This window comes from Elephas maximus, chromosome Y (genome assembly GCF_024166365.1).
Source record: "Elephas maximus indicus isolate mEleMax1 chromosome Y, mEleMax1 primary haplotype, whole genome shotgun sequence".
NCBI classification, from domain to species: Eukaryota; Metazoa; Chordata; class Mammalia; order Proboscidea; family Elephantidae; genus Elephas; species Elephas maximus.
The window spans coordinates 11,363,914-11,379,021 of NC_064847.1; the positions used below are offsets into that span (position 1 = coordinate 11,363,914).

General features: G+C 35.2%; 1 protein-coding gene across 5 annotated transcripts in view; it reads right to left on the reverse strand.

The window, feature by feature from the left end:
* Positions 1–15,108, reverse strand: part of LOC126069875 (probable ubiquitin carboxyl-terminal hydrolase FAF-X) — a 173,975-nt gene that overhangs the window by 16,965 nt on the left and 141,902 nt on the right. For all 5 annotated transcript variants that reach the window (XR_007516092.1, XM_049873523.1, XM_049873524.1 and 2 more), the window contains 2 exons: positions 3,347–3,520; positions 590–731 (listed from right to left, as the gene is read on the reverse strand). Coding sequence is in view for 4 of the 5 variants with exons in the window: in XM_049873523.1 (XP_049729480.1) it covers positions 590–731; positions 3,347–3,520 (316 nt within the window). In the remaining variant the exon portion in view is untranslated. The remainder of the gene's footprint in view (positions 1–589; positions 732–3,346; positions 3,521–15,108) is intronic.

Genomic DNA, 15,108 nt, shown 5'->3' on the forward strand with positions numbered 1-15,108 from the left:
AGACCAGTTTTTCTAAACCAAAGAAATCTGAAGAGGGTTCAGTGTTTGTTTTGCAGGGAGCCTTTAAAGAGGCTGCGTGCAACGAGCAGGAAGAGTGGCGTCACCAGGCTCCTTTCTCAGGAACTGCACTCAGCATCTTAGCATCAAGCTGCTATAGATATGAACTGTGTCAGTGAAACTATACTGTATAAACGTTACTTCTACTTTATATAGGCTCTGTGTTTATCATATCATTTCTGCTTTTACTCTATGTTACTGTTACTTTAGATTTTATGTGTTACTTGGTATTATCTGGTAGATTTTTTTTGGAGGGTCTGGGAAGGCTCCCAAATTTTTCCATATGAATTAATGGTTAACTGCATAAAAATTCACTATACTTCACTTTTACTTTTCCATTTCAGCTTGTGAAAGTTCTGCTAGGAACATTCTGCTTTTGGACATTGGGGAAACCTGCAGTAAACTCTTACGTCTTACTATAACAGAGGCAGAACAGAAGTAAATTTGGAGGATGAACACAAACATCTCTGACTTCCTCCAGCTCTGTTAAATGTAATCATAATTATTTTAAACAAAACTGGACAATACATACCTTTTTATTACATTTTTCACAGTGATATGCATTTGCACCTTCCAATAAATCTCCTTTGATATATTGTTCCAAAGAATCAAGAAGATTTTGGTGATTTCTGATGTCTACATTCAAAGTTGTAAAAGATTCTTCACATTCATACCTAGGTATTATTTAAAAAACAATCAAAAGGATTTATTCTTTAGGTTTCTAAATGTTACAATTAGCTGTGACATTGACAAAAAATATATATTATGCCAAATCCATCCATCATAGAATGTTATTAATAGATAACAGTTGTTCTTCATTGGTCACTTACTTTGTATGAGATTAATTACACACATTACTGCTAATCTTAAAAACAAACTGACTAGAGAAATACCACCATCCACACTACAGAGACAAGACAACTGAGGTACCAGAATGATTAACTTAGTCAAGCTCTCTAGACAGAGTGGTGGCCTTACTGCTTAAGCTCATTATATTCTACTACCTTGCTAACTGTAGTATCTGTTTAGATAGTAAAGTATGCCAAAGTAGAGATAAGGATTTATCAAGTTCAGAAAAACTATTCTATTTAATGACCTGACTTTTTAAATGTTCTTCTGTTTCTGTAATGGAAACTTTTCTAATAAACAGTTTGGAACATCTAATATGCCATGTGCATCTAGTCTCCTGCTCTACATGAACAAAACCAAAACCAGACCCAGTGTCATTGAGTCAATTCCGACTCATGACGACCCTACAGGACAGAGTAGAACTGCCCCATAGAGTTTCCAAGGAGTGCCTGTTGGATTTGAACCACCGACTTTTTGGTAAGCAGCCCTAGCACTTAACCACTGCACCACCAGGATCTCCTACACAGGACATAAAAATGTTTAGACAACGCTTAGGGACACTGAACTTCCAATAAGGGTTATAGAAAAGTTCAGGAATGGTTAATGGTGATGGCTGAACAAAGTGATGAACATATTTAATGTCATTAAACTGAAGCTTGTGAAGATTGTTGAAATGGCAAATGTTACCTACATATTTATTACAATTAAAAATCACATATATTCTAAAAAATGATTACAGAATAGGTAATGGGAGGCGGAGCCATCATTCCAGATTCTGGTGATTTTCTAAAAAAGGGACTTTCAAAGATTTCCAATGGGATATACCAGCAAACTCAGAACATGGAATTTATAGTATACATTTCAACCATCAAATTCATTCATCTAACAACTATCTCAACAGCATCTATCATATATAAAAGCATTAGTCTCTTACATTTAGAAACTTTTCAGTTAGGGAAAACAAGACCAAAAACCAAAAGCCTGCCACTGAGTCAATTTCAACTAATAAGGATCCTATAGGACAGAGCAGAACTGCCCCATAGGGTTTCCAAGACTGCAATCTTTCTGCAAGCAGACAGCTACATCTTGGTGAAACAGAGTGGCTGGCAGCCTTTAGGTTAGGAGCCAAGGACTTAACAGCTGTGTCACCAGGGCTCCTTAGAAAAAAAAAAAAGGGTACACAAAACAGATGACTTGGGGGGTAAATTACTTACTATGCAAGTTGGTACTACAGTCATTAACCAGCCCACATGAGAAAAAAAGATCTTAGAGAGTAAATGGGATTGATAATATTATGCCAGGTAAAAAGTAGCATACCCTAGAAAAATGCTGCCCTGTAAAAGAAAAAGACTTAGATCTTTACACTGTCATATAATCCTTTAATAGCTAAAAAGAACAAGACTAGTTTTGAAAAATGTGTAGTTTATCTGCTCTCTGGACACCTTAGTACAGCAAAGAAATAATTCTGAACTAATTTTGAAAAGTAAGTAGGAAACTGAGGACTGACAAGGACCAGTAACCAAAAAAGATGGATACTTTTTATTGTCCACATAGTATAAAACGTCTTTCTTAAGGACTAAAAGTTGGCCAAGCCAGTGAACAAACATATACTACCCTTTGAGGCAATGGTGAAATTTTCTCATACATCGATTATAACCTCTCCAAATCATTTCCCTATTTTCAATAGGACCCACTTTACCCACTTACAGGTAACCCATGCCTATATATATTATACAGAATGGCTTGATACTATCCTCTTGTGATATTTTAATGAGAAAGGATTTCAAACCAACATTAATAATGATAACACAAGAAGAAGTTAAACTTTAATGAAACGTCCATGCAACAGGTACAAGTGTGTGTCAACAGGTACAAGTGTGTGTCCATCAATGACCTTTCTGAACTATTAATATGAACCAAGAGTTATCTATTTGCAGTAGGAACCATTAATGATTTCCATTTTGATTTAAGGCCAAAAGGGAATGCTTTTTCAATTCTTGCTAAATGGTGCAAATATATCTAACACATTTCAACGGACAAGAATCAATGGTAATTTAAAAATCAAATATCCTTTTCATAGAAAATTACTGCTCCAGTCCCACGAGTCATCTTCTAAGCTTACTGTATTTAAAATATTTCAGTGATTATTTTCATTATAATATGAAAAAATAACGTTTTTTTTGAAAATGTCATTATATGCCTTAGAATATGACAAAACATAGAAGGTCAGAAGAAGCAGTAAGATACCAGCTGCAGGGAAAAGAATCAAGTGTTACTAAGAAGAAAAATTACAGAATAGGGAATAATCTAAACATTTAATAACTGGCATAATCCACTTTAGTACAGAAACAGTAGTGAAAATTTTATTTGCAGTATTTAAGTGCGGTATAAGGCAGAAGACCAGTAAACTTGCCCATATTAAAACTGAACTAGCACTTACCTATGTGGGCAGCCTTGGCAAATCTTCTGATCAGCAAAGGAACCTCCCAAGACTTTAGTTAGCATAGCTGGATGTCCTAAAGCTTTTAAAGCTTCATCTAAACTATCCACTAAAGAATTAAAAAATTCTAAGGCATCATGTTGTTCTCGCAGATTAACAGGTTCACCCCAAAGCCTAATAAATAAATAAAACATTAAAAATTATTCATATTTTATTTGTCAAAATAACAACAAAAACCACAAATGGCATTAGAAATATAAATTAAGGCTTTATTCCTTGAACATAGGAAGTAAGAAAAAGCCAAAGTATGTTATATGCAGTGTAAGAGTGGTGTAAGTGAAGCTCAAAGTAAAAATGGTACTTTAATGACAAAGAATTACCATAAAATTCCTGGTGTGATTAACATGAAACAGAGACCTTAAGAATGATGGTTGCTTTGTGAAACATAGTATATACATGTATTCTGAATTCAAGTAAAGATACCATTAAAATGGAGAAGCGAAACTCACTCTTACATGGGTATTACAATAACTACTTTAGTAAAGTAGTAATTATAGTTTTACTTATTAAGTTTTGAGTAATAGTATAAAGATCACAACCATTTATTCCTTAAGGATAAGTCAAAAGAGAAAGAATTCCTCTGTTTTAGAGATCATGTATTTTCATCAATCTGAGTGGACTTTACAATCTAAGCTAAATAATACTAAAAAGCCAAATTACCAATTTTGGGTACAAAAAATGAAAACTGCTATTGCTAAACCCCAGGCCATGCTAGAAACTATCATTAATGTAATTTTCTACTCACAGAATAAAATTAACAGTGTAAGTGCACTTGTGCTGAGCATAAGATATAACAAAAATTTTAATTTGCTAAAAAGGCTCTTTTTTTTTCTGTGATGGACTTGCATAATTGAAAAAATTTATTGCCAACTAAAAAAATTTAATTTAATTTACTCTTTATAGAGCTTAGTTTTAACCAATGCAGAGAACTGTGTAACTGCTCCTGCATCGAAATACTGAACCATTCCATCAGCCCCCAAAATATGTCCTCATGCTAACCTTTTAATAGTCAAAACCTTCCTCTACCCTTAATTCCTAGTAACTGCGGATTTATTCTCCAGTGATATACTGAAGCCCTTTCTAGAATATCATATAAATAAAATTATATATATATTTTTTCCATGTAGCAAAGTAAGTCTTTTGTGTAGTTTCATATGTCAACAGCTCTTTTCTTACGGCTTACAGGCATTCAGTAAATAACGCATGCCTTATATGCCTGTTGGAAACCCTGATGTTGTAGTGATTAAGAGCTACGGCTGCTAAAGGGTCAGCAGTTTGAACCTGCCAGGCGCTCCTTGGAAACTCTATGGGGCATTCTACTCTGTTCCCTAGGGTCACTATGAGTCGGAATTGACTTGACAGCACTGGGTTTGGTTTTGGTTCTATGCCTGTTTGCCAGCTGCTGCCTTTCCACATATTCTCATAAGTACCGCTAAAACTGGCAGAGTGGCAGTTCTGAAAATACCTCACACAGTAGGAGGGAGCTGTTGGCAAACAGACATAGAAGTCACACATTATCTGCACCAAAAATTGGCAGTCAGCTGAGCGACACTTGGGTTCTTTCTAGTTTTTGACGATTACAAATAATGCTCTTAAAAAATTCACACGTGGAATTTTATGAAAACTTAAGTTTTTACATGGGCAAATGCCTAGGAACTGAATCACTCAGTTATATGTTAAGTGTATAATTTTGTACTAAGTTACTAGTTTCCCCAAAGGACTGTTAACTGGAAAGCTACATCTGGAATTTTTGAGGGTTCCAGATTCTCCAGGCCTAAAAATAATGAGTGATTTTAAAAGACTACTGACAATGACCATAACTTCCTATCTATTTATCTTCTTTGGTTAATTTATATGCATTTTCAAAATTTTACACACTGGAAATTTTTATATTGTTTTCTTAATACTGAGTTTGGAAATTCCTTAATATATTCTGGATACAGATGTGTGGTTTCCAAGTATTTGCTCCCAGTTTATGCCTTCCCTTAATATTTTTGGCAAAGAAAAGTTTTCAATTTTGATTTTCAATTTATCAATATTTTCTTTTATGCATCATGTTTTGGCATTATCTAAATAGTATTAGATAGCACCTACTGAAGGTCACAAACATTTTTCTACTGTATTCTTGTATTTATAGTTTCAGGTTTTACATTTAAGTCTGTGATTCACTTAAGGTTAACTTCTACATAAGATGTAAGATACAGGCTGAGGTATATTTTTTGGAGGAAGTGGCATATGCATGTTCATTTGTCCCAGATTGTTGAAAATACTCCATTTCCCACTGAATTGTTTCTGTACTTCAAAAATAGATACACCACATTCGTGTGTCAATTTCTACACTCTTCACTCTATGTATCTTTGGGCCTACTTTTTTTTTTTGGTAATACAATGATGCCTTGATTACTGTAGCTTTTTAGTCAGTCTTCGTATCAACAATTCTGAGTCTAGCTCTGATATTTTTCTTTTCAAAATTGTTTTGCTATTCTTGTTTCTTGTCTTCCCATATAAATTTAAGAACCAATATGTTAAAATCCACAAAACATTCTGACTAAGATTGCAATGAAAATACCAATTTGGGGAGAATTCTCATTTTCCTCTCTCTTTTTCCCCTTTATGTTATAGTTATCAAATGTATTTCATCTTACACATATTGGATGCCCCTCCAGTCAATGTTACAGATCTTACTTTCAACACTTATATAAATTTAAGGAAGGGGGAATAAAAACAGGCTACTGTATTTACACAGGTATTTCTGTTGTTCATCTTTCATTTTTAAATTTCAAGTTTCCCACTGGTATCAAATTTCCCTTCAGCCAGAACTACCTCTAGCATGTCTTTTAACTCAGATCTGCTTATGAAGAATTCCTTCACAACTTTCCCTTATCTGGCAATGTCTTTATTTCACCTTCACTAGTATGGATATTTAATTCTGGTTTGACAGTTCTAACAGCACTTCTAAAGGGGCTGTACTACAGTCTTCTGTCCTCCACAGTTTCTGATGAGAAATCTTTAATGCTTCAAATGATTACTTCCCTATTTGAGGTATATCAGTTTTCTCTTGCTGCTCTGAAGATTTTTTTTTTTTAAACTTTAATTTATAACAGTTTGATTACATGTTTGGCATGGTTTACTTTCAGTTCATCCTGTTTGAGGTTTATTTAATCTGTAAATTTGTCACAAAATCTGGAAAGTTTGCAGGCCTCATTTCTTCAGGTATACTTTTGGCATCACTCTTTTTCTCCTTTTTGAAGGCGAACTTAAATGACAGAAATTTTAGGCTTTTCGGTATTATTCCAAAGATTCCTGAGGCTCTTTGCTGTGTGTTGTCTCTTTGCTGGAATACTAGTGAGGTTCTCCAACCCTCTGCTTCATATTATATTCTGGCCATTTTTAAAGTCTGAAGCCTATTAATCCTCTGAAAAATGTTGACAATCAACCCAACTAGGATCAGACTACAAGTTCTGCCTAATCTTCTGGAGCAACTGTTACACTGTCAATTTAGTTTTGCAAACCTGTGCTATGACATTTTGGTCTGCCCCTTTCATGTGTCTTGGTTTGAACTAGATTGAAATTTATATGCCAAAAAACCCCAAACCCACTGTTGTCGAGTTAACTCCGACTCATAGTGACCACAGAGTTTCCAAGGCTATGAATCTCTACAGAAGCAGACTGCTACATCTTTCTCTTGCACAGCCCCTTGTCGTTTTGAACCGTCGACCTTTTGCTTAGCAGTCGATCACTTTACCACCATGCCACTAGAACATGAAACTGCTCAAAAACAAAACTAAGGGAAAACATCTTGAAAGCCAACCAGAAAAAAAATGACAGTTTCACTGACTACAAATTATTCGACTAAATAGCAAAAAGCTTGAATTTTTTTGTTTGTTTTGTTTAGGCTGACAAAAACTGTCCAATTCAACTTTTTTGGATGTAAAACTAATTTAAAAAAACTTACAACTAGGCTAACACTTGATAAAGCAAGAATCCAATGAATTTCTGTAACTGTTGTGGCATTTTAACTTATTCATTTACAATCTCCTACTCCCAAGCTTGGTGGTGACCACAAAAAAAGGGCAGCCCAGTTAAGCAGCAATATGAATCTTATCTTAAACAAGTATGATCATGTGTCACATAAGGGCTTGTTGTGTCCACCTAGGAACGGTCCCAAGGTTAAACCCCATGGTCAGAAGCTTGTCAAAAGCATTTAAGAGAAAATACAGTAGCTAAAACCTTCTGGGGAAAAGTATAAAGGTCAATGCAAGCTATCAACGAATCAAAAACCCTGGGGAAAAGGATGCTGGAGAAAAAGAAAAATGGGGGAAATCCAGAGTCACCACATAGTAACAGTTGATATGTTCAGGTTTGATTAAAAAAAAAAAAAAAAAAAAAAAAAAGTGAGGTACATAAAGAAAAATATGTCTCTTTCAGAAAAACAAGAAATTAATAACAACTTTTTCCAAAAAAGCAGACACTGGACATTAAACCAACTATTTTAAATAAGCTTAAAAAGGTAAAGGAAATCATTTACAGAGAAACCAGAAGAATTGTTTCTCACCGAATGATATCAGTAAGAGAGAAATTATGAAAAGGAAGCAAACACAAGGAGAAAGGCTGAAAATTAAAAGAATCAAAACACGAATGGGAGTGTCAAGAGAAGATGTGAGAAGGCAGAAAAGCAATCAGTGAACTTGAAGATATGTCAATTGGTATTGTCCAGTCAGAGGAGTAGAAAGAAAAAAGAATGAAGAAGAATCAGAGTATGAAAGACCTTTGGGGAACCATTAGGATATCAACACATGCAAATGAGAATTTCTGGAGGAACTAAGAGAAAAGGCTAGAAAGAGTATTTGAAGAATTAATGATGGCAACCTACCCAAATTTGATGTAAGGCATGAATTTACAAATATAAGAAGCTGGATGAACACTAAGCTAAACTCAGAGATCCACAATGAATCACATAATAAAACTGTGGAAAGCTGAAGACAAGACAAAAATCTTCACAGCAGCAGAGAGAAATGCTAAACTATCCTTCAAAAATGAAGACATTAAGACATTTAAATTGGCACATTTCCAGATAAAAGTCAAAGGAGTCTGCTCTTCGTAAACTGTTCTACAAGAAATACTTCAGGCTGAAATGAAGACAACAGAAACTAGAACTCATTTGAACAAATACCACTGGTAAGGCAACTTACTGCTCTTCTTTATATAATTTAAAGACAAATGTGTAGGCCAATAATTATAAATTTATGTTCACTGACATACAATAGAAAAAAATATAACCTGATAGTAACAACCTTATGTAAGGGGCAGGACACAGCTGAACAGAGGCAGAATTATCTATACACTACTCAAAAAAACAGGTATTAATTCAAACTAAATTGTTATATACTTAAAATGTTACTTGTAAACACCAGGGAAATCACTTAGAAAATAACTAATACGCATACAGAAAGCAAATGAAAAGAGAATCAAAACCTTACACACACATACAAAAAAAAAATCAAATAAACACAAAAGACAGTGGTTGAATATTATAAAAGCCATTAATGTTCACGTAAGAAACATTAAAATAAGAACAATGCCTATCCCTACCCTGTGAGGGAGGGAAAAAAAAAAAATCACAATGAAATAATTAAAGAATAAGGAAAATATAAGAAATACAGAAAATCGGCAAAACAAGATCCTCATGAGTTATTATTTTAAAAGTAAATGAACAGTTCTTCCCCTCCCTATACAGAACACAGGTGTTGGTGCAAACCACTGCAAAATCTAAGCCAAAATGGGAAAGGAAAATACACACTTAGAACACTTTTGTCATTTGACACACAGATTAGGCAAGTCCTCCACTACTGGTCACTTCATCTACAATGTGGTGGGACTGCCCAATGAATCATCAAGAAATTTTGGAAGGAATCAGTTGAGATGGCAAAGGGCTTCTTTAAGTATGCCTGGGCCTTGGATAAAAAACTGAAAGCTAAATGTCAGTGTGGTATCACCACTGGTATCTCCCTGTGGAAATCTGAGAGCAGAAGTATTATGTGACCATCACTGATGTCCCAGGACACAGAGACTTTATAAAAAACACAATTATTGGAACATCACAGACCAACTGTGGCATCCTGATTGTTGCTGCTGGTGTTGGCGAATTTGAAACTGGTATCTTCAAGGATGGGCAGACTAGTGAGCATACCCTTCTGGCTTATATGCTAGGTGTGAAACAATGAATTGCTGGTGTTAACAAAATGTTAACACCATGCGTAAGACGGGCTGTAGACTTTCTGGCTGGAATGGCAACAACATACTGGAGTCAAGTGCTAGGATACTGTGGTTCTAGGCATGGAAAGTCACCCGTAAGGATGGCAATACCAGTGGAACCACGATGCTTGAAGCTCTGGATTGGTGGTACTGGCACCATCCCTATGGGCAGAGTGGAGACTGCTGTTCTCAAACCGGGTATGGTGGTCACCTTTGCTCCAGTCAACCTAAGTAAAGTCTGTTGAAACGTACCAATGTCAAGAACATCTCTATCAAAGATGTTCACGTGGCAATGTGGATGGTGGCGGCAGAAATCACCCACTGAGTGGCTGCTGCTATGCAGGTGCTGCTTTCACTGCTCAGGTGATCACCCTGACCCATCCAGGCAAAATCAGTGCTGGCTATGCACCTGAGCTGAACTGTCATATAGCTCACATTGCTTGCATGTCTGCTGAGCCACAGGAGAAGACTGATCGTCATTCTGCTAAGAAGCTGGAGAATGGCCCCAAATTCTTGAAGTCTGGCAATACTGCCATTGTTGATATGGTTCCTGACAAGCTGAAGTATGTTGACAGCTTCTCTGACCATCCTCCTCTGTGACATTTTGGTGTGGGCGCTATGGGACTGGCAGCTGCTGTGAGCGTCTCATCAAGGCAGTGAACAAAAAGGCTGCTGGAGCTGGTAAGGTCACCAGGTCTGCTTAGAAAGCTAAATGAAAATTACCCACAGCACCTGCCACCCCAGTCTTAAATCAGTAGTGGAAGAATGGTCTCAGAACTGTTTGTCTCAATTGGCTATAACAGTAAAAGACTGGCTAATAATAACAGTGCATCAAAACCTCAGAAAGAAAGGCATGCTTTATGGACGATTTCTTTCTTTTTTATATAACACTTTTAATTAGTTTTTAAAATCAGTGATTTTTAAATGGAAACTAAAAAAACAAAAATCCTGTTGCCATCGATTCTGACTCATATCAACCCTATAAGGCAGAACAGCACTGCCCCATGGGGTTTCTAAGGAGTAGCCAGTGGATTCCAACTGCCAACAGTCCTGTGCCACCAGGGCTCCAAACAGAAACTACTTGACCAAAAATCTGTCACAAAATTTTGAGACCCATTAAAACAAAGTTTAAGGAAGAAAAGAAAAAAAGTAAATGAAGAGGTAGAACAAGATCATTTTAGCCAAACATACTAAGAAGCAGACAGGAGACTCAGTTAATAAACTCAAAAATGAAAATGGAGATATTACTACTGATCAGAAAGAAATAGAAGGATAATAATAAAACACTGTGAACAACTGTACACCAACAAAACAGATTACCTAGATGAAAAGGACAAATCCCTAGAAATACAATCAGCTTGATTCAAAATGAAATAAAGTGTCTAAACAAACCCATATCAAGCAAAGAGGCTGAATCAGTAAACAAAAGCCTCCCAACAAAGAAAAGCCCAGGACCAGATAGTCCCGTGGATAAAGCCTACCAAAAATTTAAAAAAGAAATAGCACCAATTCATTCTCCTCAAACACTCCCCTCTTCAAAAACAAAACAAAACGGCAGAATAGAAAGGAATACTTCCTTAACGTTTTATGAGCCAAGAGTTATCCTAGTACAAAAATTAGGCAAACAAGGTCATCACAAGCATGAAAGCTAAAGATCAGTATTTCTTATGAATACAGAAGCAAAGATACTCAACAAAAACTAGTAAACCAACACTAGCATGATTTTCAAGGGATTATACACTATGACCAAATTGCATTTACCCCAGGTATGAAAGGATAGTTCAACATACATATCAATGAATGTTATACCAAATTAATAAAATGAACAAGGGGAAAAAAAACCAAAAACAAGATGTGAATCTCAGCTGATAAAGAAAACTGACACAATCCAATACCCTTTCATAATAAACCAGTCAACGAACTATGAATAAGACATTCATCAACATGATAATGGGCATTTATGAAAAAATCCATAGCTAATATTAGTAAATGACTGAAAGCTTTCCTTTTAAGATTAGGAATAAAACAAAAATACCTGTTTTCCTTGCTGCTGTTCAACATTACAGCCAGAGCAATTATGCCAGAAAAAGAAAATAAAAGGCATGCAAACTGGGGAGAGAAAAATAAAACTGTCTCTCTTCACAGATGACATGATTATAATACTATATATTGAAAAACCTAAAGGACAGCAAAAACACTAGAGCTAACCAATTCAGCAAAGTCGCAAAACAGATCAAGGCACAGATCAGTTGCAATGTACTTCTATACACTAACAACGAACAATCTGAAAAAGAAATGAAAAAAATTATTCTATTTCAAGAGCATCAAAAGGATAAAGTAACTGTTGAACTGGGAAATGCTCTGTTATACATATATATTTAGAAAAATTAAGAGAAAAATAGAATTAAACATCTAGGAATACATTTAATCAAGGAGGTGTAAGACTCGCACACTGAAAATTACAAAACACTGCTGAAAAAAGTTAAAGGCATTAATAAACGGAAAGACATTTGTCTTCATGAATCAAGAAAATGAACATTGTTAGGATGGTGTTATGAATTGAATGGTGTCCCCAAAAATACATACAATCATAGTAAATCCTAACCCCTATACTTATGAATGTAATCCAATTTGGGACTAGAGCTTTCTCTGACATGTCAGTGAGACCACAGCAGTATATGTCAGTGAGACCACAGCAGTATAGGGTATGTCTTAACCCAATCACTTCTGAGAAATATAAACAACAGATTAGAAACAGAAGCAAGCAGAGATGAAGGAAGATAGACACCATACCACATGAAGCTCTCCAAGGACTGAAGTAGAGAAGCTAAAGAGAGACAACCATTGTCCCTCAGAGCCCAGAAAGAAAGCTTTCCCTAAGAGCCAATGCCCTGAATTCAGGCTTCTAGCTTGCAGTATTTAACAGTAGCACACACACAAAAAGGCAATAATCTTAAAGAATCTATAAATTCAATGTGATTTCTGTCAAATTCTTATTTCACAGAACTGGAATAGGTGATCCTAAAATTCATACAGAATTGTAAGGTGATCTGAATAGCCAAATAATCTCAAAAAAGAGGAAAAAGACACAGACCTAATATAATACCTCCTAACTTTAAAACTTAATATAAAGCTACAATAATCCAAATAGTGTGATACTTGCATAAAAAAAGATATACAAATCAATGGTATAAAATTGCAAGTCCAGAAATAAACCCATACACTTATGGCCAATTGATTTTGGCCAAGTTTGCCAAGTAAATTCAATGGAGGAAAGAATAATCTTGTCAGTAAGTGCGGCTGGTTCAACTAGGTCTTCGCATGTCCAAGAATGAAGCTGGATTCTTACAGCATTTATAAAAATTAACTCAAAACAGATCAAAGGCTAAATATAAGAGCTGTTGTTGCCTACCACGTAGTAAATTTTGGACTCAAAGTGACCCTGTGTGACAGAGCAGAACTACCCTGTAAGGTTTTCTAGGCTGTGATCTTTATGACAGCAAATCACCTGGTCCTTCTCCCAAGGAGCTCCTGGGTGGGTTCAAACCACCAGCCTTTCAGTTAGCAGTCAAGCTCTTTGCTGTTGTATTATCAGAGCTCCTCGTAAGAGTTAGTCCTATAAAACTCTTAGAGAAGCTCCACCATAATACATAGTGAATTGCTGGGATGAGCAAAACAAACTTATATTAAGGAGCAAAACTACACATACGTGTACCTGCACATATATATACATGCTCATGTGCACGCATACTTTTACTTGAAGGTCGTTAAAAAGAAAAACTTTGTTCATCAAAGAGTACTATCCAGAATGAGAAATGACAACTATCAGAATATATCTGTAAATCCTGTACCTGATAAAAATTTAAGATACAGGACACATAAAGAATTACTTCAACTAACAATAAAAGTACATACAACCCAGCTAAAACTGGGCAATGGAGAACAGACTGTCTCCAAAAGATATATATGAACATCCAATAAGCACATAAAAACACATTTAACATCAGTGGTTTTTAGGAAAATGCAAATTAAAACCACAATAAGTATTACTTCGAACCCACTAGAACGTCTATAATAAAAACAAAGAAACTCCCCCTGCTACCATAAAAACAGAAAATAATTAAAATTAGAGGATGTACATAAATTGGAACCCTATTACATTGTTGGTGGGAATGTAAAACTGTAAAAATATTGTGGAAAAATCTGGTAGCTCAGTGAAAGGTCTGACAGGATTATGTTCGACCCAGCAATTTCATTCCTGTGTACATACAAAAGAGCACTGAAATCAGGAGTTCAAACAACTACATGTACATGTGTGTCACAGCAGTATTCTTAATCCCAAAAGCCCAAAGGTAGAAACTACCCAAATGTCCATTACCTTATGAATGGATAAACAAACTGTGGTATGTATCACACAATGAAATATTATTCAGCCATAAAAAGGAATGAAGTTCTGGTACATGTTACAACATAAAAACAGTATGCAATAGTATACATTCATAAATGCACACTTATCTACATGCTTATGTGTATGGGTATAATTTCACTATTTAAAGGTATATATGATGTATACATAACCTATAGAACTATAGTCACGCATACGTAATTGAGTAAATGAACTACTGAAAACAGCCTTGAGGCAGAGATGAAAAGCTAAAAAACATACATGGAGAGGAGAGTAAGGAATATGCTAGGTGATCTAAGTGCAAGAGTAAAGACATATAGCTGGAAGGAAGGCTTGTATATGCATACCACTTTGATGACTTAAACTGAGAGGTTAGCTAGGGAAATACAGAAATTTACATTGAGAGAGATAATGGGGGTCACTATACTACAGAGTAGTGGCTTTTCAAAGAAATCTAAGTGATATTCCCCTGTATAAAAGGGGAGCTTCTCTGAAGCAGAGATAGTGTCCCAGAAAGTCAGATGATCCCATTTGCTTCCCGAATTAACAATAATTGAGAAGAAATATTGTGGAAATCCTGTGAAGGTCAATAGACTTTTCTAAAAACTATAAAAGGAACGATTCACTTTGACTATGATGTTTTAATACTGTGTATACCACATAATAGACCTTGACAGAACTAGTGGAATAAATAAAGAGAAATAAGATCATGATATAATATATTTTTGAAAATCTAATAAAAAACTCAGTTTTATCAGTCACTTTTAGGGGCTACAAGAGAAGTGAACCATTACTTTATAAACTCACAAAAATTAAGAAAAATAGCAATTATCCTGGATTTGTTATAGATTTGTATATTTGGTAACTAGATAGTTGATGAGATCAAATTTCTCTTTAAATAAGAGATCTAATCTAGCAAATAAGAAGAAATGATAAGATTAGAACATTCCCATTTATAAACCTAATAATACATTTATATAATGATAAGGATTCTTAATGTCACAAAAAGAAAAAAGCACACATTTTGTATTTCCTCATGGGA